A 26,412-nucleotide genomic window follows, 5' to 3' on the forward strand; every position below is an offset into this window, starting at 1 on the left:
TCAAACTTTACAGGAATAATCAAAAGTTTTTGGCAGAGTTATAGCCCTTTAATAATTTTTATTTCTAACGTTTGTCCGGACTACTCTTACACCACTAAGGCAATTTCAATGAAACTTTACAGGATTGGTCTATAGCTCAAGTACTTGAGCATTTTACACGCGTTTTCAGGTTGAAATGATTTTTGGATTAGTTATGGCCCTAAAATAAAAGTGTTTTTTTATTTATTTTTGTGTTGCCAGCTACACAGAAGCTTGCCCGAACTTCTCCTCAGAAACTACTAATGCAGTTTAATCCAAATTTGCATGTATCATGTCTAGTTGTGCATCTCATCAACATTTGGTGCATTGATTTTTGTCAGAGTTATAGCCCTTTAATGATTCTAATTTTTAAAATTTGTCCGGACTACTCTCATGCCACTTATGCAATTTCAATGAAACTACAGGATTGATCACTAGCTAAAGCAGTTGTGCATACTACACCAGTTTTCAGGTTGAATGAATTTTGGTTGAGTTATGGCTATCATGAGGCAACATCACTGATCGCTCTGCTTTATTCAAAGACAATAACTTGGCCAAAAATCATTCAACCAGAAAACCTGTGTAATATGCGCCAGTACAGATAAATCCTATAAAGTTTCATTGAAATTGCATTAGTGGTATTAGAGGAGAAGTCCAGACAAACTTTAAAAATCCTTAAAGGGCCATAAATCTGGAAAAAAAATATCATTGAATTGGAAAATGCCGATGATATGCACAACTCATTCCTGTAAAGTTTGGATGAAATTTCACTAGTAGTTTTTGAGTAGTCCAGACAAGTTTTGTGATGGACAGACAGACGAAGTGATCCCTGTATATGTCGTAACTACTCTGTTAAGGCAACACAAAAACTTGTTTTGCCCCGTTAATGTTGCCTCCTGCCACACAGTAGCTGCAACATGCCACTGGCTATCATGAGGCGACACATTGATCACTCTTGTTTATTGTATCAAAAGTTGTTACTATAGTCAATGTGGCAAATGATAGAAAAACATATTAAGTAAATATTCATCAAGTACATCACAGAACATATTGCTTGTAAACATTTATTTGAACATTTTTTACAAATGTATTTTTTCTTAAATTTAACATTCTGTTTATGTATTATAATACACATAAGTCTTTTGAAAACATTGACACTTGTAAATGTCCAGCAATACTTTAATAAAATTAAAAATGTTCAAAGCAAAAGAAATTAAAGTGCTCTATCACATAAAAATTTGCTAACAAAAGATTCACAGCAAATGTAGAACCATTTCTCAAGAACACCTGAGAACTTCACTAGTTGGAAATTTTCTCTCATGTAATTATAAATGTACACTATATATAAATGATATGTGTATGATTAAAGTACAAAAAGAACAGCCTACTTTTTTCTTTGAATGAATGCAAATCATATCTCACTGAAGAGTGAAAAAATTCAAATATTTTTATGTCAGAATGAAATATCTCTGAAAGTATTTCTTTTATTTATTTCTCAGTCATCGAATTTAGCACTGGCCCAAATTAGTTTGGGCCAGTGAAAATTTTAAGAACATTTAGTTAAATATATAGTAGAACAAATTCAAAACTGGAATTTGGGGTAGTAAAATCAAAATCTTAAATTCATTGACTGATATCTAATACATGTATCTTCCTTTTTTATACGTTACGCTATTTCATATAAAAGAATAAGTTTATTTTAACAATGATACAATGAGTGATATCAAAATTTGAAAAGTCTTTTAAAGTTTATTTTTACAATCATACAATAAGTGCTATGAAAAATATTTCACTGATTAAACTTAGTATTTTATCAACATGCTCTGATCAAGAATTGTGTGTAACAGATCTACAAAGGGAGAAAATCTATGTATACAATGCAGGCTGTTGTAATCTAACATTTCTGTCTTTATTTTTTGCATGATCTTTCAGCATGTCCATTACAGAATTATCATATTCTGGTGGTGTGGGTTTATTTCCTGAAAAGAAAGAAACAACCAATAATAAAAACATTGTAATTATGTTAATTTTGTCAAGGGAATTACTGGTTACAGGGAAGTATTTCAAACAAGTCTAAGAATACCAAATGTTCAAAACTGAAACCTGTTACAAATTGTGTAACAGAGAAATAATGTTGGCAAAAAACCACTATAAAGTTTATATATATCTATTGTAATATATGCTAAGACATAAGGTTGCCACTAATGCAAACATGATAGAAGCAAATACAATAAGATTTTTTAGTTTTACTTTGTTGAAATTGATAATGAGTAGTTTGGATAAAATTCAGTTACAAACAAGCCAAAAACTGGTGGTGCCAAATAATTCCCCCTCCAAATTCCATTGACCAGTATGGGAGGGTGGATAATAATATGAAAAATATGTAACATGTTGACTGCAACTGTCAATAATATGTCACCTATGCCAAGATTATAACAAGAGCCATGTTACCCACCGTATGTGTTTGCTCATTGGAAGAATGTATATGTAGTTGAGCCGAATAATTCAATTTTAAGAGGTCTTTTGGTAATGAAAACTGATGGCTATGTGATTACAGATTAGAAACCTATGTGAATACTGATGGCTGAAAATAACAAAGGGCAATAACTGAAAAATAATGCAGGGTAGGTTATCATTCTTGTGTGCTGCACTCCTCCTCAATGAGATCTATCCACCTATGAAGTTTCAAGTTGATACCTCTAACATTTTTGGAGATAAGCTCCGGACAAAAAGTATAAAAAATAACAAAAGGCAATAACTAAAAAATTAAAAAGGGTAGTGTTATCATTCTTGCGCACAGCATTCCTCCTCAATAACATAAATCCACCTATGAAGTTTCATGTTGACATCACAAAGAATTTTGAGTTATGCTCCACTCAGGTGAAAAATTAAGTATGAAAAATAACAAAGGGCAATAACTAAAAAATTATGATAAGTTGAGTTATCACTCTTGTGCACTGCACACTTCCTGAGTGAGATATATCTACGTATGAAGTTTCATGTTGATATCTCAAAGGCTTTTTGAGTTATGCTCTGGACAAAATTTATGTTTGAAAAATATCCAAGGGCAATAACTGAAAAATTATGCAGGGTAGAGTTATCATTCTTGTGCACTACATTCCTCCTCAATATGATCTATTTACCTATGAAGTTTCAAGTTGATACCTCAAATACTTTTTTGAGATATCAAGTTGATACCTCAAATACTTTTTTGAGATATGCTCTAGACAAAAATGTCGGATGGAAGGACGAAGATTAATAAAGGCAGGTCAATGTGTCTACCGGTGCAAACTGACCAGATTCTATACTATTTGCTTATATAAGTCAATTAAAAATTTGGCATCTAAATTGAGTAATATTAACAAGTTGTGTATTAAATTCAAAGGGTGTGATTTATCTGTTATCCTGTAAGAAAATGAAGACAACAACCTTAGGTCTGTTGTAATGAATTAAAAATTATGAGGTTCCATAAGGATTGCGAATTGAAATATTTTCTACAATAAACCAAGAACCCATGTTTTTGATGAACATGAATGCCCTTGGCTCTGATTCTAAAATGTTCAGTTCCAAACTTGTCAAAATGATTTACCATTCACTTACTAATGGTTGGGAAGATTGCTAAAAAAAACACAAGACCTAAAGAACAGACCGTGACATTATACATCCTGATATAGATACTGTTATAACATACCTATCATCCAGTAATATATTTCCCAATCATTTGTTGGTTTATTGATCAAGCTGTCATACATTTTTAGCTGCTCTTCTGATAACTTGTCCAAATGTAGTGAGGCAAATGTACTGAAAGGAAAAGAAAACCTGTAGCAATATAAGCACATGTATGTGATAGTCAATTATAAAAGCAGCATGCTGATGTAAGCAAAATAAATAAGGGATAGCAATTGTCACAAGCACAAGTTTTCCTCCAATACTTACAGGCTGACCTGATACTTCAACATTTATTACATGTACTTAAACAATAGTAAATGAAAAAAAAAAAGACAACAACAAAAACAGTCATTATTTCCAAAAGCCAGATTAAATTACAAAACCCTAAACATATGTGGCAAGACAGTTTAATGATAATCATTCTGTAAAAATATGGTTGTGAAAATTAAGGATGACTTCTCAATTATATACAGATAAAAATCTGTACAACAAAAGCACTGCACTAACATTGATTAAATCCTAATACCCTGATGGTATACATTAAGGGCACTGTTTTAAATAGTTCAAAGTTTGGTTGAAATTCTTTTTGAAAGAATTGCTTCTACAGCTACTTGGATACATCCATCAATCTAATAATCTGTGTTTTCTTTCAGGAAGTAAATGACCTCTCTTAATATGATTATTTATCGTAGATTTATCAGCAGATCTATTTTGTTACCTGAGTAAGAGGCCATTTTCCGTCATCCCTCTTTTTCTGCTCTGATATAATAATCGAGCCTTTTTATCGTCAATGGATTCATTACTCCCTCTATCAACATATTCTGGAATAGGAGGTGTATGATCTGGTGGGTCTAATATTCTGTCTGACAATAATCTAGATGAATTAAACTTGGCCTGATTAACTTTCTGAAAAAATAAAACTGAAAATTAAATCACTGGCATTTTCCCCTACAGTATTCAAACTATATATGTACAGCAATAGTCCAACTAGTCAAAATATATTGACGTGCCAAAGCTTGATTCTGAGATATTTTCGCTCTGGGGCATAATCTCGCTTTAAGAGGCGAGATATTGCCCAGACACGAAAATAGCACAATATCTCGTCGCGCAGTACAATCAGTTGGACTATCTCGTCGCGCAGTACAATTAGTTGGACTATAGTACTATTTAATACTAATTGTACTGCGTGACGAGATATTGTGCTATTTTCATGTCTGGGCAATATCTCGCCTCTAAAAGCGAGATTCTGCCCAAGAACGAAAATATCTCAGAATCAAGCTTTGGCACGTCAATATATTTTGACTATGTAGATCTAGCTATACAGCAAGTGTTCAAGAAAAGCGCGTAAAATTAAATACAAGTGCAAAATGAAAATTCTAACAGCTTGAAAACATAGATTGCTTGGTCAGAATATATAGCCCGTTTGTTGAAAATACACCAAACTAAACATCAAATATAATTTTTTTGTAAATTGTTCATCATTAAAAGATCTGACATATATTGACTGTCTTAAAAAGCTTAAACTGCGAAGTCTAATACATCGCAGATTAAGAGGGGACATGATTCAGACTTTCAAAATAGTAAAAGGCTTAGATGACTGTGTTTTTGAAATTTTTTTTAGTTATTCGGCATCAACAAGGGGACATAATTTAAAACTAGAAATGCCTCGTAGTAGAACAACTCATTGCCTACATCAGTTTTCAAGACGTGTAATTAAAACATGGAATAATTTGCCAAAATTCATGAATTTAAAATAAAACTAGACCAACACTGGACCGGAGACACTCCATATAAAGTTTAAAATGTTTATTGAAAAATTATGCTGTTAAAATGATACAGCAGAGTGAACAGAAATAGATAAAAGTATATATAATTAAACATAGAAGTGGTGAGAGCAATAAGAAGAAGTAGTGAAAGATTGTTAAAAGAAGAGGGGCTTAAAAAGGGCTTGGTCCTTCTATCAGAGCCCAGAATCATCCTACAGGTATCCTACATTTGTTTATAACATGATAAATAACATAATTTGTGAAATATTTATAAAATCCTACATTTTACAGTAAGATTAAATGAATTATGGTGGTTTCGTCGAACTACCGGTTCGGCTAACTTAATTTATGAAGAGGTGCGAAAGTGGTTTCGTCTAACTGATGTTATATAGTAATTAAAGGCAAAGTAGACGTGGTTCATATATACTGTAAAGTGTTTTTATCATCAATATTTTGTTATAATTAAATTATGACGCAAATATCATTAATGAATATAATATATTGTAGAAGTATGTTTATATAAAAATTATTATACTTATTTTGAAAAGTTTTTTTCGTTATTTGATAAATTATTTTTGAGTCAAGAATAAATTACAAAAAAAAAACAATATTATTTTGTTTGCAAAATTAATTGTTTAGTTAGGTCTTGGTTTACGAAATAAATCAATTGTTTATAATAGATGACAGAGAAAGTTTGTTTGTCTTATCAGCCGATCAGTTAACACGATACGCCCGAATCCATGGAGCCTTATTCGACGCCTGGGACAAGTACGAAGATGATGAGATGACTACTTCCCAACTACTGAGACTATGCAGCCACATTACCGGAATAGGATGCAACAACATCAACGACGGGATTTATGAGGACGATTTTTAAGTGTTATATATAAAAAGTGATGAATAAAGAATAAAAAAATATTGTTGAATACTACGTAAAAGCCATGGTGTATACTCGGGTTGTACTTTTAAACGTATATATATTTCTATGATGTTGTTTGTTCACTGAGATCTTGTGTTATTATTTTATGTAAATATCATTATTATACTAAAGAAAAGAACAAATAATATGTTTAAATTTTCAATATTGTGTCTTTAATTGCATGAAAATGTGTGATAAACCACACATTAAGACCCGCGATAATTGATGTGCCCATTATACAATAGCTATTGTTCACTATATAAATTAAGTTAGCCGAAACCACTACCTTTTTGGGCAGCACGAAATACCCAAATATTGCCCAAATATTGTCCAATTATACTAAAAATAAATGTTTTATACTAAAAAAGTGTTGTTTTAATCATGAATACAATATACACTTTCACTAAGATATAATCAAACATACCCAAATATACATTTTCCTATCATTGTATACAGTATATATGTACTCCATTAAAGCTATTTTTTTTAAATAGCATGGACACTTGTATAATTATGATATGAAATTTCAACAAAATTACACCTTAAAAATGTAAGTGTATACAACAAATATCATATCTTGATTTAAAATTGCAAGTACATTCATAAAGAACCTATATACAGTACGAGTAGATAAGCAAATGTCCCAACTTTATTTTCTTACAACATCTTAACTGCCCATTTCAACGGAATGAATGAAAGTTATAGCAGGTTAAGTCATATTATTTTATAAATATTTATTTATTTCTCATTATAATCTCATTATAATCTATATTTTATACAAACAAAAATAAATATTGCTATATTTGGGTATATTTGGGTGTATTTGGGTATATTTGGGTATTTCGTGCCGCCGACCTTTTTTACTATAGAAGATCAGTTAGACGAACCGGTAGTTCGACGAAACCACTCCCACCCAGATTAAATAACGGACCGTTAAATAACATTTATAAACATATAGGTATAAATAAAAAGTTTGGTGTACAAGAAGACGTGTGGTATAACATCGGAGACAACTTGATGTGATCTGACGAAAAATAAAGCACCCTGACATCTTTGACATTTGTAAATTTATATAATAGTCACGTAAGAGTGATCTCCCTTTTTCAACATGTATATACGGTTGTTCACTACTATATTTTTTCAAAAAGAAGCTAGTTATTTCCCCTGATTTCCCTGACAATTTCACCTTTCTTTTGTAATTTAACGAAAACACAATGATGGAAAAATAAACAGTTTTCAAGCACCACTCCCTAAAAAGTGCTATGATATTTTCCGAGACTGAACGAAATTATTACATTGATATTATCACGGATTTATATTACAATATAATTATATATAATATTGTTTTAGTCCTTTTCGCGCTGGAGATTATTTTTCGCATTTTAGTTGATTTCAACTTTGCGCACGCGCCGGCTTTTCACTTCCGGTAAAATACATGCTGCAGTTTCGTCAGATTGACATTGAATTATTTAACATCTTGAATTGCATGATCTAAATCGAATTTTATTGAAATTTTAATTTCAAACACATTCGTCAAAGAGATACATTTGATATATTGTTCACTTAGGTCATGTCTCGTCTTCTTAACTCGATTGGAACCATTGGTGTAGGTCTAGTCGCCGCCGGGTCAGTCATAAATTCAGCTTTATATAATGGTATGACCTAGTATTTGTTTACAAAGTTAACTTGAAATGTGTAGAATTATGATGTGTTATGATTTCTTGTGAGTTCAATTATCTAATTGTTGTTCGTGCTTTATAAAATGATCCTTTTCGTTTTTTGACATTAAAATGGATTTCTTCAAACATCACAGACACATGCCAGGCTCTGAGACAGACGATGTTTGTCAAGGAATGACAGACTATTCTCTCCCTTACCAGTTTGTCCAGTGTCTATTCTAGGACGCGCGATTGCGCGATTCACGCTAGTATTTCACAGATCGCGCACAATTCAAAATCATGTACGTGAAAATCGCGCATCTATAAAAAAGTTAATAAAATCGTAAAAAATTCTGGAAACAAAGTGTTCCCTCGGTCTCGCATTATATTTGGTTGTTTTGTTTACATTTACACCGGAACCGAAGGGAGGTAACTGTAAGCTAATTGTAATAATTTAGTACTGTATGGTACTGGTTACGTGAGTTGACGGAAATTAATGGAATGTTCCGTACCGACCGGAACTAGTGTGCTAGGTCTGAGAGTTGGGCGCCATTTTAGTGAAGTAAATAATAAAAAAAATTAGGCAATTCCTAGCTTGGCTACGATCTAGACGTGAAAGATAGGTCGATTGTTTGCATTGTCAATCCCTTGATAATCAATCGCGACAGTTCTATAATAATTTGTTTTCGTTTAAAAATTAAGTGGGGATAACTTCTGCTGCCTTAAATAGATATTTTTGTTTTGATTATTTCATCGGTTGAAGGCCTCAGTGTAAAATTAATGCAGACGATTTAACATTGGCAGATTATATTGGCACCCCTTGATTTTGAAAATCGCCCCCTTTTTTGAAATAGAGGGGGGAAAATCACCCCCATTTTTGAATTCCTAGAATAGACACTGTTCCTCCCCCTGACGGTTCTCTCCAAAACCGTTTCCTCCCCTGACGGTTCTCTCCCAAATTTGAAATATGCAGACAGTTCTCCCCCAATTTTTTTTTATAAGTTATCATTTTAGTTTTTACTTAATCTAATGATATTTCTTTATGAAGATTATTAAAAGAATGTGTTTGATATTAAGTGAATTTTATGTTTTATTTTTATCTGAAAAGTGGTTGTGAATATAACAACTTTTTCATTTATTTTAATCCTATCAACACCTTCATGGTGAGAGATTAAGATAATTGGACAGTGATTGATATACACGACCTGTAATTATGTTAAGGTCTGGTGATATTCATTCATATGTTAAATAGGCTCTAATTAAGGTGGTAACAAGTATTAAAAAGGAATTAGTAACGCTTCACCACACTAACGATTCGCCACATAACAATTCGCCACAGAGTAATAACGATTGGCCACAGTTAAATATTGATTCACCACAGTATGATTATAACAATGATTTTTTTAGTAATCAACAAAAATTTTCCTTTTGTTTTAATAATTTGACAATGACAATAATTTAATAATGTTTCTTAATACAAGTAATATGAAGTTCAGACCCCCGTCGCGGATTTTCAATTTATCAAAGTAACATTATTACAGGAGTACATTTACAAGAAAGTAATTATATGTTGAAATAAATACTGAATTAATTATAAACATATATGTCAATTTATATTTATTTCTTGGTGCAGGTAAGAACACAAACGTGCTTGTATATATTTTATTAAGCTAGTCACAACTCCTTTGTATATTATACAGAGCTAATACATAGAGAAGACTGCGTATATTTTTTAAGCATGCGCAGTTAACATTATAATTAAAGCATCATGGCAAGGTCTGTATTTAGTATGTAAATCAAATACTGTTACAATATTTTATATATGTCAAATATTAAAAAAAAAGTATTGCAAAAACATGTGATCATTAGATTAGACATTACGAAAATTGATTTACGATAATTGATCTTAAACATTTGTCACACCTTTAATTTAAACAAGCCAATCACCTTAGGACTGTTGTAGAAATATTTAATTGACGCCAAAATTATCCTTTAATTATCTGACAATGTGAGCTGATTTATGTGAGCGATATATGCCGATTTAGAGGGTTTAAATACACCAGCATGCACAGCTTAAGCACATACATAAAATAGTATACAAAAAAAAAAAAAAAAGATATCAGAATCATGCCAGCTCCTCCTTGTTCATTCTGTTTAAGACGTATCTACAATAATTCACGTTAATAACAAAGTGTAATGTAATTTTGGTAATAAAATATATTTATGTTCATTTTGTATAATTTTCCAATTTATATGAATAACGAAGTTTAACGCATCTACAGTGTGTGATGTAATTTTGGTAATAATATATATATATTTTCATGTGTTTTTATTCTATAAAAGTTGTTAGTATATTATTCCAGTTTATATAAATAGCGAAGTTATAAAATGTGTTATTTAATTTTGTTAATAAAATATTGGAATTGGTTTTTTTTGTGATTTCATTCAATAAAAGCTGTATTTAGTGTAATTAATTTATGTAATTAACAAATGAAATATAAAATGGAAAAAAAGTTTTCCATCAACAGTTTGAAAACAGGTGTGAAAAAGTTTGTATTTGAACACGTGGCGAATCGTTATTTAACTGTGGCAAATCGTTATTACTCTGTGGCGAATCGTTAGTGTGGCGAATCGTTACATTACCTTAAAAAGTGTAATAGGACCGTATTTTGATAAAATATTTAGTTGTCAAATTTTTACCATTCATTTGTCGTCCATTTTGGCTTCTTTCCCTAACGTTAATCTGTTAAAGTCCTCTTGATTGGCTCTTTCGATTTAGATTTACATTTTTATTGGTCCACTTGATTAATATAATTCGATTAGTTCAGAACTTGTTATGAGTAATTTTGACCAATCAATCTTATAGTTAAGCATTGTCATGACTACCAAAAGTGTATAAATACCGGGTGAATTTCAATATTTCTTGTCTTGGGAACTGGCCGACAGGTCAGTTCACTTCAAAGCTTTAGAGCTTTGGCACTCTTTCAAAACTTAATAGTTTTGACTCTCTTTGAAATCTATATGATTTGAGAATTTAGGCTAATCTTATTAATAAATACTTAGAAATTCTTTTTAAATAAATAACTCGTTGTTGGTAGATTCTGCTTAAATATATAGTCTTATTCATACTTTTGGTAAATAAATTATACGATTGTCGTTTAAATAAGTCTATGATTATCGTTTGAATAAATCTCGTAATGTTAAATTTATAAAGTCTTGTGTTATACTTTCTTAATAAGAGTAAATTAAAGGTAGCGTCCTACACCACCATCCTAGCCACTGGTTGGCAATTAAGAGTTCAGAGAACCTGGGTAAAGTGCCGTTTAAAGATATATTTGTGATCACGTGTCGTCCGTTTAGTAATTTGGCCATTTATATTTTAAGTCTGTCCAGAGCGCCACTGAGTGTTGGGCTCGAACCAGCTTGAACCACTGATAATAAACCGGCACTATTACAAAAAGTATACATTAGATCTAATAAAAAAAAATCAGAATAATTAATTAATATGCTAAAACAAAATCTAATTTATATCGATTAATAATAAACTTAACCATTTATTAAACATCTAAATACTTCAATAAAATATGTTTTCCTCTTATTTATATCAATTGTAAATAATAATTTATCCATGTATTAAACATCTTAATACCTCAATAATGTTTTTTCTAACTTATATAAATTAATAATAAACTTACCCATTTACCTAACATCTAAGTACTTCAATAAAATATTTGTTTTCCTCTAATTAGTCTAATTAATATGAATTGATAATAAACCTACCCATTTATAAACACTTCAATAAAATATATTTTTTCTAATTTATATCAATTAATAATAAACTTACCCATTTATCATGTTTATTTCACATGTAAATACTTCAATAATAATGTATTAATAAAAATAGAAAAGGGGAGGAACTGTCTGCTTATTTGCAAATATGCAGACGGTTCTCCCCAAAAAACAGGGAGAGAACCGTCAGGGAGGAAAAGTCATGGGAGGAACTGGTAAGGGAGAGAAAAGTCTGACTACCTTTGTCAAGCCAAACGTCTAAATCATTATTGCTCGTAATCGCGTCATAAAAATTAAAAAAAATGTTTATTGTCTCAAATATTTTGTTCAAAAATATTACTTAGAAACTGTTGGCTAATTTAATTGCTTGCATTCAATTAGCAAATCAGATTTCACAGACTGTGTGATGGCCTTTTGTTTATCAGCTGTATAAGGAATTTAATTAACTAAAAGCTGCTGAATCATGAATTCGAGTGTGACAGTTTAATTATTTTGTTAAAAGGGAGTTCTTTTTTACTTTTGTTCATGAATAAGTTGATTAAGTCAAAATTAATGAAGTTGTACAGTGACTTACATGTCTTTTTGTTCAGCAAGTTTTTTATGAGGAACATGCTATATGTTTATGAGCAATTACGATAAGACATTGCTTTGAGTTTGACAAGAAGTAAAAAAAATCTGGAAGCAACATCATATTTATAGGACTAGCCAGCCTTCAGCAGTCAAGAAAACACAAGAGCCTGAATGCCACCATATACAGTTGACTGTCAAGCTATTTTATTTAATGTGTCTGTACCAGAAGCCACTTTAAGATCCTTCTAAGATACAGATAATGATGATTGATGCCCTAGTTTTGTTAAAATCTGGAATTATACTTTTTGCAGATACAGATAATGATGATTGATGCCCTAGTTTTGTTAAAATCTAGAATTATACTTTTTGCAGATACAGATAATGATGATTGATGCCCTAGTTTTGTTAAAATCTAGAATTATACTTTTTGCAGATACAGATAATGATGATTGATGCCCTAGTTTTGTTAACATCGAGAATTATACTTTTTGCAGCAAAGGCAGCAGAGCCAGGAAGCTTGTCTTTTACATGCAGCTATTTCTTATATCCTTTTTATGTTTACAAAGCTGTAAGCCTGTAAGTTGATCTGCATTTCTGAACTTATTTTATTCTTCTAAAATAATTATTCTACTAATCAATGCATCATCATATCGCTTTTTAGTTGATGGTGGACACAGAGCTGTGATATTTGACAGGTTTCGTGGTGTACAGCAAACTATTATTGGAGAAGGAACACATTTCCTCATTCCATGGGTACAGAGACCCATTATATTTGATATACGAGCAAAACCAAGAAATATCCCTGTCGCCACAGGAAGCAAAGGTTTGCATAGTTTTGTCATATTTTATGATACAACACGTTCATATATGAATTTGCTTTGTATGTCATCGTTGTCTTGTTTTAATAATTTATATTTTTAAGCACTTGACTATATTTTTTTATTAATACGGCAACAGTTAAGGCTGTAACATAATTTTCTCATTGTCAAAAGAAATTGATATGTAATTCAAGTTAGTATCACTTTCACAAATTTATTTTTATTCAGATTTACAGACAGTGTCTATCACATTAAGAATCCTGTTCAGACCAAAACCAGAAGCATTACCACAAATATACACAAACCTAGGTGTGGACTATGATGAAAGAGTGTTGCCATCAATTACAACTGAAGTTCTCAAAGCTGTTGTTGTAAGTGTTAAGAAACTGTGTTTGCTTATGTGCACAAGCATTCTTATTAGCTCGACTTTTCTATGAAAAGGGGAGCTATCCTACTCGCCCCGGCGTCGGCGTCGGCGTTAGCGTTGGCGTCACACCTTGGTTAAGTTTTTCGTACCACCCCACTTTATTTCAGAAGTATTACAAGTATGGCTTTGAAACTTACCATACTTGTTCACCATCATAACCTCCATCTACAGACAAGAGTACATAACTCTGTCAAGGTTTTTGACAGAATTATGCCCTTTTTTGACTTAGAAAGTGTATTGAGCTTGGTTAAGTTTTTTGTACCACCTCACTTTATTTCAAAACCATTGGAGGTATTGCTTTGAAACTGACCATACTTGTTTACCATCACGACCTTCATCAACAGACAAGAGGACATAACTCTGTCAAGGTTTTTGACAGAATTATGCCCCTTTTTGACTTAGAAAATACATTGAATATGGGTAAAATCCACTTATTGCCTTAACCCTTTGAGATATTGCTTTGAAACTTTTAATGCTATTTCACATCATTACCCCCATCTGTACGCAAAAGAAGGTAACTCTGTCAGGGATTTGTTTTAAAAATTAAGGCCTTTTATCGACTTAGAATCTTGGTTAAGTTTTTTTGTACCAGTCAACTTTTTTGACTGAACTGGTTGAGATATTAAATTGAAAGTTGGAATACTTGTTTACCATCATGGTCCCAAACATGGGCAGGAGAAGGTAATTCTGTTAAGGATTTTATTTGAATTATGGCCCTTTTTGACTTAGAAACTCAGTTAAAATTTTCATTCTTGTCCACTTGTTGACCTAACCATTTGAGATATTACTTTGGAAGTTGGAGTTCTTATGTGCCATCATGAGACCTATCTGTAAGCAAGAGAAGATAACTCTGTGAAAATGTTTCTTGATTTGTACTTAGAAATTCCTAGTTAAAGTCTTGTGTGCCCTTAACTGTCAAAGTTTTGTTTTATAGGCAAGCACTAAAAAAGTCGAGGGCGCTGTCCTTCTGACAGCTCTTGTATATATATGTGCTAGTGTATTGTTATATATATGTGCCATTTGTCAGTTTTATCCTCTAGCTATGTAAGTCAGGGTATGTTTTTACCTGTATTTGCAACAATGTGTCATGCTTCATGCATTATTATATAAATTTGAAATCTTTAAGTGTGTTAATCTTCAGAAAATTGGGTACATTTACTTCTAACAAACCAATTGAAACATCCACTTTTTCTAGAATGGATTTTTAGCTCACCTGTCACAAAGTGACGGGTGAGCTTTTGTGAACGCTTTTCCGTCGTCCGTAAACTTTTACTTTAAATGACATCTCATAAACCACTAAGCCAATTTCATCCAAACTTCACAGGAATGTTCCTTTGATGGTCACCTTTGAAAATTGTTCAAAGAATTTAATTCCATGCAGAACTCTGGTTGCCATGGCAACCAAAAGAAAAAACTTTAAATATCTTCTTCTAAAAAACCCAAAGAGCTAGAGCTAAGATATTTAGCATGAAACACGTTCTAGTGAGTGTCTACCAAGTTTGTTCAAATAAAAGCCCTGGGGTCAAAATTGGCCCCGCCCCAGGGGGTCATTGATTTTCCCTATATGCATATAGTAAAAACTTAAAAAATCTTCTTTTAAAGAACCCAAAGAGCTAGAGCTAAGATATTTAGCAAGAAACATGTTCTAATGGATTTCTACCAAGTTTGATCAAATGAGGGCCCTGGGGTCAAAATTGGCCCCGCCCCGGGGGTCATTGATTTTCCTTATATGTGTATAGCAAAAACTTTTGAAAAAAAAAAACAAATAGCTAGAGTTTAGATACTACACATGAAACATCTTCTAGTGAGTGTCTACCAAGTTTGTTCAAATAAAAGCCCTGGGGTCAAAATTGGCCCCGCCCCGGGGGTCATTCATTTTCCTTATATGTGTATAGTAAAAACTTAAAAAATCTTCTTTCAAAGAACCCAAAGAGCTAGAGTTTAGATATTTAGCATGAAACATGTTCTAATGGATTTCTACCAGGTTTGTTCAAATGAGGGCCCTGGGATCAAAATTGGCCCCGTCCCAGGGGTCATTGATTTTCCTTATATGTGTATAGCAAAAACTTAAAAAATCTTTTTTGAAAAAAACCAAATAGCTAGAGTTTAGATACTAAGCATGAAACATCTTCTAGTGAGTGTCTACCAAGTTTGTTCAAATAAAAGCCCTGGGGTCAAAATTGGCCCCGCCCCGGGGGTCATTCATTTTCCTTATATGTGTATAGTAAAAACTTAAAAAATCTTCTTTTAAAGAACCCAAAGAGCTAGTTTAGATATTTAGCATGAAACATGTTCTAATGGATTTCTACCAAGTTTGTTCAAATGAGAGCCCTGGGGTCAAAATTGGCCCGGCCCCGGGGGACATTGATTTTCCTTATATGTGTATAGCAAAAACTTAAAAAATCTTTTTTGAAAAAAACCAAATAGCTAGAGTTTAGATACTAAGCATGAAACATCTTCTAGTGAGTGTCTACCAAGTTTGTTCAAATAAAAGCCCTGAGGTCAAAATTGGCCCCACCCCGGGGGTCATTCATTTTCCTTATATGTGTGTATAGTAAAAACTTAAAAAATCTTCTTTCAAAGAACCCAAAGAGCTAGAGTTTAGATATTTAGCATGAAACATGTTCTAATGGATTTCTAACAAGTTTGTGCAAATGAGAGCCCTGGGGTCAAAATTGGCCCCGCCCCGGGGGTCATTGATTTTCCTTATATGTGTATAGCAAAAACTTAAAAAATCTTCTTTTAAAAAACCCAAGGAGCTAGACCTTAGATGTTTAGCATGAAACATCTTCTAATGGGTGTCTACCAAGTTTGTTCAAATAAAAGCCCTGGGGTTTAAACTGGCCCCGTTCCGGGGGCCTATATACAGATGAGCAACTTCAGGGCCATCGTGGCCCTCTTGGTTTTTAATGAAAAGGTCATGTATTGGATTGAGGGGAGGTGACCTTAACAATCTTGAGGAATTTTTAAGAGCTTTGACAATTAGAAAAGGCTAATATTCTGCCTACATTTTAGGCATTAAATAAATATCATGAAAACAGAAAATGTCCAGCTTATGAGAAAAATGAACTACATCAGCTTTATATGAAGTTAGGAGCATGTTTCATGAATTTGTCAGTTATAAAATCAGTTTTATTTTTGGAGAGGGGAGTAGGTGAGTCAACTGATACGAAAAAGGTTTCACAAAGACCTTGTACTTTATATTTGAGTAACAAAGAAACCTTCACAGTTAGATTTGGGAAGTCAGATTTTTGCTTTGTTTGGTTTATTACTACTTTATTATTGTAATCAAGGATTGCATCAGACCTGTTTGTTTTATTTTCAGGCACAGTTTGATGCCTCTGAGATGATTACACAGAGAGAAATTGTATCAGCAAAGGTCAGAGAAGAACTAACAAAAAGAGCAGCCTCCTTTAGTTTATTGCTTGATGATATTTCATTGGTAAGTTAGATTTAATTGTGTTTCAGTGCCAGTATGTTTCAGTGCCAATATATACCAGGGAGCAGAGTGGTTAAGGGGTTTGCCTCTCAAGCCAAACCAGGTATTGTAGATTTGAGTCGTTCTTAGTCAGGATGACATTTCCTTATACTGGTGATTGGATAGAGATTGATATAAGTTTCACAATCAAGCTAAGATGAATATGTTCAAACTAAAATATAGAAAAGCATTGGACATAGAATTGACATCTTTTTCAAACAGCTTTAGTAAAAGTAAATGTTTTTCAATTGCTATGAGACTTTGATCATTCTAAAAAGTGGTCTGTATAAACTAAATATTCAAAGTTTACATGTCAGCTCTTACTGAAATTGACATTTCCCAATTTACATAATTTCACTATTCAAAACACTGCCATTGAAATAATAGTTTCCCCAAAAAGTGGGGAAAAACATTTTGGTTTTTATTTTTTCTTGACTATCTTCTATCATAATTATTAGTAAGGTATGATATTTTATGCATAATGTTAAAAGTTTATTTACATATTTTATTTTCATATTTATGTTTATATTTTGTAGACACATTTAACATTCATGGCGGAATTCACCAGCGCTGTTGAACAAAAGCAAGTTGCTCAGCAAGATGCAGAACGTGCAAGATATCTTGTAGAAAAGGTCTGTTAAAATTCTTGTTGCTTTGAATTTATCTCAAAATTATTTTTGTTTTGAATTTATCTCTAGTTGTAAGCATAGTTTTAGTCCAATAATAATGGTTCTGTTGAAATGTAAGAAAGCAGTGTTTTATTTTACTCCACACCACATAATATGGAGGGGGCTGGATTCCCTTTATGTTATCAGTCTGTTGGTTTGACCTTGGAAGGTCAGACATTTTGGTGACTGTTCTAAAATTTGATTTTCTTTGACTCAAATGCTCACATCAGCAGGGTAATGTGCAGAAGAACCCATGCTGTCATTGTGTGTGCTCAAGATCAAGATTATCCTTGTAGGTCAACTGTTGGACAATTTTTTGTTCCCACTATAAATGCTTTACCTCTTGATGGATTTTAATATAGCTGTAAAGTCCAGCCCATGCAACCCTTTTGCTGACTCAAGGTCATCCTTATGCTTCACATGTCAGGCAATTCATGTCTGCTTTATAAATCTTATACCCCTAACGGCCCTTGAAGGATTTTTTTTTAAAACGGGTTACAGTTGTTCACCATAACAAGTTGATATGCAGAACCCATGCCACATTTGTTCTGGGTCAAGGTCACACTTGAAAGTTGAATGTCAAGACAAGTTTCTGTCCTCTGCTTAAACCCAATACCCCTTGAATGATTATCTTTGGCTGAAATCAATAAGGTAATGTGTGCCGATGTACCAGTTTATTTCACCCTTGCAGGTCAAATGTAGGACAATTTTTGTGTCGGCACTCTGTGTTCTTTAGTCTTTTCTTCAGTCTTAGCTCAAATGTTTACCTTCAAAAATGATTAATGGACTGAATAAGTATTGTGAGTTCTTTAACTTTGTAAAGCATTTAATTGGTTTGTTAGAAGAAATAAATTAACTGTATTTATTAACATTTAAGTCTTACCTTTGGGTTTGACTTCGTTAAATCTATTTATTTTCTTTCATAAAGGAAGGTATGACATTTTGAGTGTTAATAGGATAATTTGATGCAATTTTTTTTGTCAATTTACAGGAAGAACAAGTAAAAAAAGCCGCCATTATTCGAGCTGAAGGTGAATCACAAGCAGCTAAACTTGTTGCTAGGGCCATAGGAGATGCAGGAGAAGGTCTTGTAGAACTAAGAAAAATTGAAGCAGCTGAAGACATTGCCTACCAACTATCACAATCACGGAATGTTAATTACCTCCCTTCCGGACAGCAAACTTTATTAGCTCTACCATCACAGTAAATAAACCCAAAGGAGGAAAAAGACTCTGAATAATTGAGAGAATTGAAATAAGTGTTCTTGGAGATTTTCACACAGTATATTGTATATTAAGAGACAGTTATGCTTTACGATATATTGTAGTGTTAATGATGAACAGATTTATCTATAACAAAAACACACGGTGAATAGTAAATCCACATACTTAAGTTGTATATATATGTATTATATATATATCAAACATATTTCTCTATGATTCTCATATGTTTAAAGGGTTCAAGGAATAAACCTTAAAAGTGATTTGTAAGTTTTACTTGCCAACTTATATCAAAACAAGTGAAATGTTTTCCATAGAATATATTATATTCTAGATACAGAAGTTAAGAATAATATCTGATTGCAAAATTCTTTGAATAATTGTTTTTGTGTGTGAACTTTAGTTACTTATATAGGATTTTATACCTGTTCTTGAAACCAGCTATAAAATGTACATTTGCATGTATAATAACAGTTATAATGACTTCTTTTAATATAGTAAGGTAAAAGTAAATACTTTTGTTAATGATGTTTGTATGTGCTGGTAAATATTAAACCTTGAGAAAGTTACAGTCTTTATTTTGTTGATGATATTCCACATAATTTCCTGTTGTGTTTTTAATGTCAGTAATGGACATGTTTTTAGCTTGACTTTTTTCGAAGAAAACAATATAGACACATGTATTGTTACAGTCATGTCTGCATTCCTGTTGCCGCCCACAAACTATAACCCTGATCATAACTTACTTGGTTTCTGGACGACTACTAGAGTTTAGAATGAGGTTTTGTAATCAAACATGGTATAAAGCAACCTTATGTGGAAACCCGGTTGGTATTGCATTTGGATTCCCTGGGATCAAGGTCATCGTAACTAAAATAGAAAATGGTTTCCGGACAATTACTAGAGTTCGGAATGAGAAATGAGATATTGTAATCAAACTTGGTGTATAGCAAGCTTATATGAAGATCCCGTTTGGTATTGCATTTGGACCCCCTGGGATCAAGGTCACCGTAATTAAAATATAAAAATGGTTTCCGTACAATAACTTAGTTAGGAATAAGATATTGTAATCAAACTTTGTTTATAGCAAGCTTATGAAGACCCCGTTTGATATTGCTATTTATTGAAATAATTATTTGTACACAGTTGATACTTCATTTACTAAAGGCTGCCATAACTCTTATGAACAAGAACAAGGCTAGAAAATGCGCATCTCCTTTTTGTATTGATAATTCTTATAATCAGCCAGTAGTTGCAGAGAAAAAGTCGAGCGTGGCCCCTGCGATGGTTCTTGTTTGATATTGACACTATCATAATTATATGCATATTGCTTAATTTGAAAAGCAGACATCTTTTATTGTAGATATATCTACATGTAGCTTTTATAGTCTTGTTAATATAATTATACAAAATAATAGTACATTTGTATCCTTAAAAGTTAAAAGTTGTTTGTTATGAATTTAAACATTTGTTAAGATTATTTATTAGAATATTTTTTTCAGATAACAATGAACTTGATTTGTCATGAGAGCATTTATTTCCGAGTTATGGTATTTTTGTTTGTATGTCAACCCGCATTGATTAAAGACAAGAAGTATGACCTGCACGTCACAGATATATATAACCATGCCAGGCACATTATATACACCTTTAAGATATTGGATTTGTAACAATCATGTACCAGTAGTGTCGTAGAATTACGCGGACTCGCATAAATGTAGTTATGTCCTTCACTGTTGAGCAAGACAGGGGACTAAACTTAAACAGCCATGCTCTTTGTTTTCCGGATCATGACTTTAATAATTAGCGAAGGTGCTTGAATTCATTATCCTATCATAGAGGTTTGTTCACATACAACACATCGTGTGTAAGTAACTCAACAGTTATCGAAAAAGTCAAGTGTATTCATAGACTAAATTCTAACCCGTTATTGAAGAAGGACGGAAAACAAGAAACATTGGTACGAAACATTGCAAGTCTAAAATATCACAATTGTTTTTACACAACTAGATATGTGTTTTGTATTCATCGTCATCTAAACCGTATCCTGAGAATTGTATGTCCTCGATGTTAGACTGTTTCTGGGCACGTGCTTGTCTACGTTGAAAGTAGCAGGCGAAAACTATTGTGATTATTAATGCCACTAAAATTAGCACGAACACGACGACCACTACTGTAAACCAATGGTCACTATAACGTTCTGTATAATAGTCATCTCTTTCCCTGCTGTCGTCTGAAAATGGAAAGGTTAGCTGAAACATAGCGATTCCGTGTAACACTTTACTCACATGGCAATTATACGCTTGCCGCAGATGGCAATTACCCACTTGCCGCACATGGCAATTATACACTTGTCGCAGATGACAATTACACACCGTACATGTCAATTATACGTATGATGTAGATGGCAATGAGACACCTGTCACAGATGAAAATGTTGCTTGTGTTTGTGCATTCTAAGCTTAATGACGGTCCATCCCCCCTTTGCAGACACATGGTACGGACAAATGCTGCTGGATCACCTCGATTAATGATTTATTTAATAATTTGTAGGCTACACTAACAAATTAATGTGGCGTTTGTAACCCAATGATCAATATAACGATCTGTATGAGAGCTGCGGTACCGGTACTAGTAGTAAAGTCTTTAGATACATGTATGCAGATCTATTTTAGTTCGATTGTGATGGCAACATAAGACTTATTCTAACCAATCTCGACAGTCGCGCCCATTTCTTGAGCGAAAGAATCGTGGTGTTACGGACCAGGCTAATGCCGACCGACTCTTTATTCCATGTATTCTCATTTGTTTCAATTAAATTAAAATAGAGAAATTAAAATTACCATCAACCATGTAGTACTGTAGGACGAATCCTGTTCGTTCGATATCGTTGTTAGTTTTGAAAACAATGGTGACATCTCTACCGAGCTTCAGTGTCTCGTCAGCGGCTTCATTTCCACATATCTTAACAACAAATTCGTCTCCTTTGTAATCTAAGAAAATATCAAAAGAGCCGCGTCACGACAAAACCAACATAATGCGTTTGCGACCAGCATGGATCCAGACCAGCCTGCGCATCCGCGCAGTCTGATCAGGATCCATGCTGTTCGCTATCAGTTTCTCTACTTGTAATAGGGTTTATAAGCTAACAGCATGGATCTTGATCAGACTGCGCTGATGCGCAGGCTTGTCTGGATCCATGCTGGTAGCAAACGCATTATGTTGGTTTTGTCATGGCGTGGCTCATATCAAATGATTATAGGGTTAACCTTTCCAAGCTAATTATTTGTGTTCTTAATTTTTGCATTCTTTTGAAATTTAACAAAAACCATTCCTTGTTGATTATACAATAACAAATTAGAAAGCCAGCTGATATACAGCCAGCCCCCATGCCGGTTTTGACAATCGGAACTTCTCGGCTGAAGTTTTCGGGAAAGGGCCGGCAAGATGCGATCGATGGCCTGTTTTGACCGCACGGCACTGCACGATGACCTGGCTATATGCTGGTGGTATAGACAAATCATTATACCTGTTTGTTTTCAGATTGTCGAAGATTTACAAATGTGAAGAATTGATAGGCCAGATACTGAATGCAATGTCTATTTTTTCACAAATCTTTACATATTGACAGAATGGTCAAATGCTCTTGTATATTCCGTTATAAGAACTGACGTATAGTTCACAATACTATGAACTTCTCCAATGATATCATTTTGAATTATTCCATGGCTGAATGTTAAAGGGCGGTGACTATAAACGTTGCCGTTATGGGTTTTAATTCCTAAAGGACTGAATTGTTCCGAGGAGCAAAATTAATCATCCTTCTCTAGCAAGATGTTCGCTATTTTAATACACGGATTGGGAATGTAAGGGTTTCCTGTCAATAAAGCTTGAAATATATGCGACAGTTCAGTATAGAGTAATTACGGTGTTCCGTTGGAGCCATCGTTTCTTCGCAATGGCTTCCTCTGATGCGAAGAAATGATGGCCCTATCAGAACACCGTAGATAATACATACGTTGATAGATAGTGAGGCTGTCATCATCACAGTCATTGCTGTCCTCTATATCAAGATGTTTGAACTCAATATAGATATCACTATAGAAATACACTGATGATATCCACCAAGTACATGTCGTATTCCTGAATAACAAATGCATGTTCAGTTTATGTTAATCATGGTCAAGCCTTTTGTCCATCTTAAAGGCCCATTATGCCCCAGACATGATTTTATTTTTACTTCTCCTAAATTTTTTTTAATATTTTTGATACCACGTTAAGAGTTTCCGAAAAATTATCCATTAATTGGCATTATTCCTAAACCATCTTTTGCTTCTTTTGCCTTAAAGAAGTAGCACAGTTATAGTGATTTAGAATTTTGAGAGAAGTAAAAAAAAAACTACTTTATTTACATTTTGCTACTTAATGGTAAATAATTTCAGATTCGGCGCTACTTTCTTCAAGTGATAAGTATCTCAAATGCTTTAAAGCAATTATTTCAACGATATAAAACTCGAAATATAAAGAAGAATAAAATGCTGTTCTGAGGCAAAATGTGCCTTTAAATATCAATAATTTCAATAGGATTTAACCCTCATCTTTAATTGATGATAACTCGAACGAGTAGATGAAAAGAAGACACGATCTAATAAAATACTCATAAGGAACCGAATAAAAAGAAGGAAATGAACGATGTTAAGTTAAGCAACCTTCTACTTCACACACATGTAACCGATTATATACTAGAGTACAAGATGCGACTCAATACTCTTGGTTTCTCAAATCTAAGTTTCTTTTAATAGGACAAGACCGTTATTCAGGACGGCAGGAAAACGGTTAAATATCGCAAAGGTTGAAATTTAAGAATTGCATGGTTTGCCGAATCATTTATTTTGTCTGTGCTGAGTACGTGAATGGACTGTCTGTGTTTGGGGTAAAAGACATTGACGTTTATTTAAGGTGAATAATAAAATACACAAGCGCGCGACCACACGCAAACACACACTTAAGTAAGTAACCAATAGAATAGCTTGTAATACTGAATACATGGATAAGATGCTTGTATCTATATATGTAATAGAAAGAGCCTCGAAACACGAGGCTATCTGATTTGTACGAGGGGGCGTAGCCCCGAGTATTAATCAGATTGCCGAGTGTTTTGATGTTCTTTCTCTTTTGTATCATAGTCAAACATAAAAACACGTTCCCTGATACCACAATATGAAACCCCACAAAAAAGTAACCAATGAACGAGCATCTGAATATGATATTTCCAACGCTATCCCATTCTCTGTCGTCACAATATGTAAACCCCGGACAAAATGAACCAATCAATGGGCATGCTCTGGAGTGCGGGTAACTTATACCTGCACTCCAGTAAACGCACTGTGCATGTATATGTATACGATTTAACTCTGTGACATTTTCAACAGAAAGGTCCCCAAACTATGATACAAGGCAGTTTTATACTTTATAGATACATGTATTAATCTTACCTCGGGTACGGCAGCGGGAAGTTCGGGGATGTCAGATTCTGCGGATCCTCAGTAGCTCGTCTGCGTACCTCGCCACAACCATTATTTGTTGCTATGACAACCATGGGAAAAATCGACATGGAAGAGATCGTACAAAATATTTTAGTACAATTATTCGAACAATAGTTAACAATAATTGACCACTATGAAAAAGGTATATGAGCCCCGTCATGACAAAACCAACATAGTGCGTTTGCGACCAGCATGGATCCAGACCAGCCTGCGCATCCGCGCAGTCTGACCAGGATCCATGCTGTTCGCTATCAGTTTCTCTAATTGTAATAGAGTTGGTAAGCGAACAGCATGGATCCTGATCAGACTGCGCGGATGCGCAGGCTGGTCTGGATCCATGCTGGTCGCAAACGTACTATGTTGGTTTTGTCGTGACGTGGCTCATATAATATAATTTGGATAAATAATAGGTTGTTCTGTATAATATACCATAGGTCAACCATAGGTTCGGTTACTATAGCTGTGATACACGTCCAAATATATTCCCGTATCATGCAGTAAAGATTTTAATAACATATGAATAATACTGTCTTGATAACTACTCATTAAGATGCTTCAAACACGTCAATGGCTTAACGATTTGTTTTGAATTTAAAAACGGAGCTAGTGGCACTAATGGTTGTATGCATAATAAGACGCCGTTCATTCAAATTGAACCTGCATCGTTTCAGTATACACAGTGTTAGCCGATTGTAACATTCCCAACAACAACAACAACAACAACAACAACAACAACTACAACAAAATAATAAAATAGCATACCTGCGGAAAATGCGCATATCGCATTCAGCAAAACAAACAGTTCTTTATTATTGTAAAATGCAGTCATATTTTATATAGAAATATAATTTATTAATAAATTATATATATTTCAATTCCAGAACACATGAAGTGTTAATATTTATTTTTTAAGTTTCTCAAGTACGGCAAGAATTTTTAAACCTCATGTATGGACACTTTCCCAAAATGTATTCAAACAATATTTCCGTACAGTAATATACGAATAGTACCGTCATAACTACTCATTGAGACGTTAAGCTCATCAGTGAATTAACGATTCACTTTTATCAGTTATTAGTTTTGAATATTAAAACGGAGCTTGTGGCACTAATGGTTATATGCATTATTAATTTGCCGTTCATTCAAACTGAACGAACATACATCGTCTTCATATGCACAGTGTTAGCCGATATTAAATGTTATCACATTTTACCATTTCAAGAATGCTCCAAACAACAAAAACAGCAACAATAATAACAACAAAACAGCAAAACAATGAAATAGCATACCTGAGGAAAATGCATATATCGCACTCAGCAAAACAAACAGTTCTTTATTATTGTAAAATGCAGTCATATTTTATATAGATCTAGAAATAAAATCATTAATTAATGATATATATATATTTCAATTCCAGAACATGCGAAGTGTTAATATTTATTTTTTAAGTTTCCCAAGTACGGCAAGAAGTTTTAAACCTCATTTATGGATGCTTTCCAAATATGTATTCAAAAACAATAAATATAAAAACCCCTTTATATTGTAAAGCATCACTGGATAACCAGTTTTATAGTTAAAAGACATTTCGTGCTTTAAGTTTTCAAAAGAAATATTTCACTTTCAAAAGCATATGTTAAATTTATTGATCCTTTTTAATGTTTCATGCCACACTGCATTTTATCATTGAAAAGAGTTTGGAAGTTAACTGGATGAATTAATTACATATTTATTTAGATTCGGCACACGTATATGGCCGTTATTTTGCGAAATGGTTGCGTTTTCCTTAAAAAGGCCAATACCTTTCAATCCATACAATGAAAACTGTGTTTCAAAGATTTAAAACATGTTTAAAGGTACATCATGCTG

General features: G+C 33.1%; 3 protein-coding genes across 4 annotated transcripts; 1 reads left to right on the top strand and 2 right to left on the bottom strand.

The window, feature by feature from the left end:
• Positions 1 to 1,066: 1,066 nt before the first annotated feature.
• Positions 1,067 to 7,514, bottom strand: LOC132729211 (succinate dehydrogenase assembly factor 2, mitochondrial-like). Its single transcript, XM_060714928.1, has 4 exons — positions 7,355 to 7,514; positions 4,406 to 4,593; positions 3,710 to 3,819; positions 1,067 to 1,997 (listed from the first exon to the last, which is right to left on the bottom strand). The coding sequence occupies exons 1-4, from the start codon at positions 7,430 to 7,432 to the stop codon at positions 1,885 to 1,887; spliced, it is 489 nt and encodes a 162-aa protein (XP_060570911.1). The 5' UTR covers positions 7,433 to 7,514; the 3' UTR covers positions 1,067 to 1,884.
• Positions 7,515 to 7,779: 265 nt separating this feature from the next.
• On the top strand, positions 7,780 to 19,569 carry LOC132729210 (prohibitin 1-like). The gene is made up of 6 exons (XM_060714927.1): positions 7,780 to 8,027; positions 13,051 to 13,212; positions 13,436 to 13,578; positions 16,960 to 17,076; positions 17,649 to 17,744; positions 18,772 to 19,569. Exons 1-6 carry the CDS (start codon positions 7,943 to 7,945, stop codon positions 18,985 to 18,987), a joined length of 819 nt encoding a protein of 272 aa, XP_060570910.1. The 5' UTR covers positions 7,780 to 7,942; the 3' UTR covers positions 18,988 to 19,569.
• A 1,059-nt stretch (positions 19,570 to 20,628) lies between these two features.
• On the bottom strand, positions 20,629 to 26,023 carry LOC132729227 (tumor necrosis factor-inducible gene 6 protein-like). 2 transcript variants are annotated; one of them, XM_060714948.1, is made up of 5 exons: positions 25,836 to 26,023; positions 24,496 to 24,586; positions 23,019 to 23,143; positions 21,844 to 21,993; positions 20,629 to 21,233 (listed from the first exon to the last, which is right to left on the bottom strand). In XM_060714948.1, exons 1-5 carry the CDS (start codon positions 25,900 to 25,902, stop codon positions 21,007 to 21,009), a joined length of 660 nt encoding a protein of 219 aa, XP_060570931.1. In that variant the 5' UTR covers positions 25,903 to 26,023; the 3' UTR covers positions 20,629 to 21,006. The 2 variants fall into 2 exon arrangements, with proteins under 2 accessions (XP_060570931.1, XP_060570930.1); XM_060714947.1 differs by lacking the exon at positions 25,836 to 26,023 and adding an exon at positions 25,309 to 25,797.
• Positions 26,024 to 26,412: the final 389 nt, after the last annotated feature.

Source organism: Ruditapes philippinarum, unplaced genomic scaffold, assembly GCF_026571515.1.
Source record: "Ruditapes philippinarum isolate M1 unplaced genomic scaffold, ASM2657151v2 ctg396_1_1_1_1, whole genome shotgun sequence".
NCBI lineage: Eukaryota > Metazoa > Mollusca > Bivalvia > Venerida > Veneridae > Ruditapes > Ruditapes philippinarum.

Coding starts and splice junctions, on each gene's coding strand:
- LOC132729211 (XM_060714928.1), bottom strand. CDS start 7,432: ATGTCAAAGATGTCAGGGTGCTTTATTTTTCGTCAGATCACATCAAGT. Junction 4,594..7,354: donor GTTATACCACACGTCTTCTT/GTACACCAAACT, acceptor TTATTTTTTCAG/AAAGTTAATCAGGCCAAGTT. Junction 3,820..4,405: donor GAAAATGGCCTCTTACTCAG/GTAACAAAATAG, acceptor TTTTCCTTTCAG/TACATTTGCCTCACTACATT.
- LOC132729210 (XM_060714927.1), top strand. CDS start 7,943: ATGTCTCGTCTTCTTAACTCGATTGGAACCATTGGTGTAGGTCTAGTC. Junction 8,028..13,050: donor AAATTCAGCTTTATATAATG/GTATGACCTAGT, acceptor ATCGCTTTTTAG/TTGATGGTGGACACAGAGCT. Junction 13,579..16,959: donor AAGTTCTCAAAGCTGTTGTT/GTAAGTGTTAAG, acceptor TTTTATTTTCAG/GCACAGTTTGATGCCTCTGA.
- LOC132729227 (XM_060714948.1), bottom strand. CDS start 25,902: ATGACTGCATTTTACAATAATAAAGAACTGTTTGTTTTGCTGAGTGCG. Junction 23,144..24,495: donor TTCCCGCTGCCGTACCCGAG/GTAAGATTAATA, acceptor TTTGTTATTCAG/GAATACGACATGTACTTGGT. Junction 21,234..21,843: donor ACAGTACTACATGGTTGATG/GTAATTTTAATT, acceptor TTCCATTTTCAG/ACGACAGCAGGGAAAGAGAT.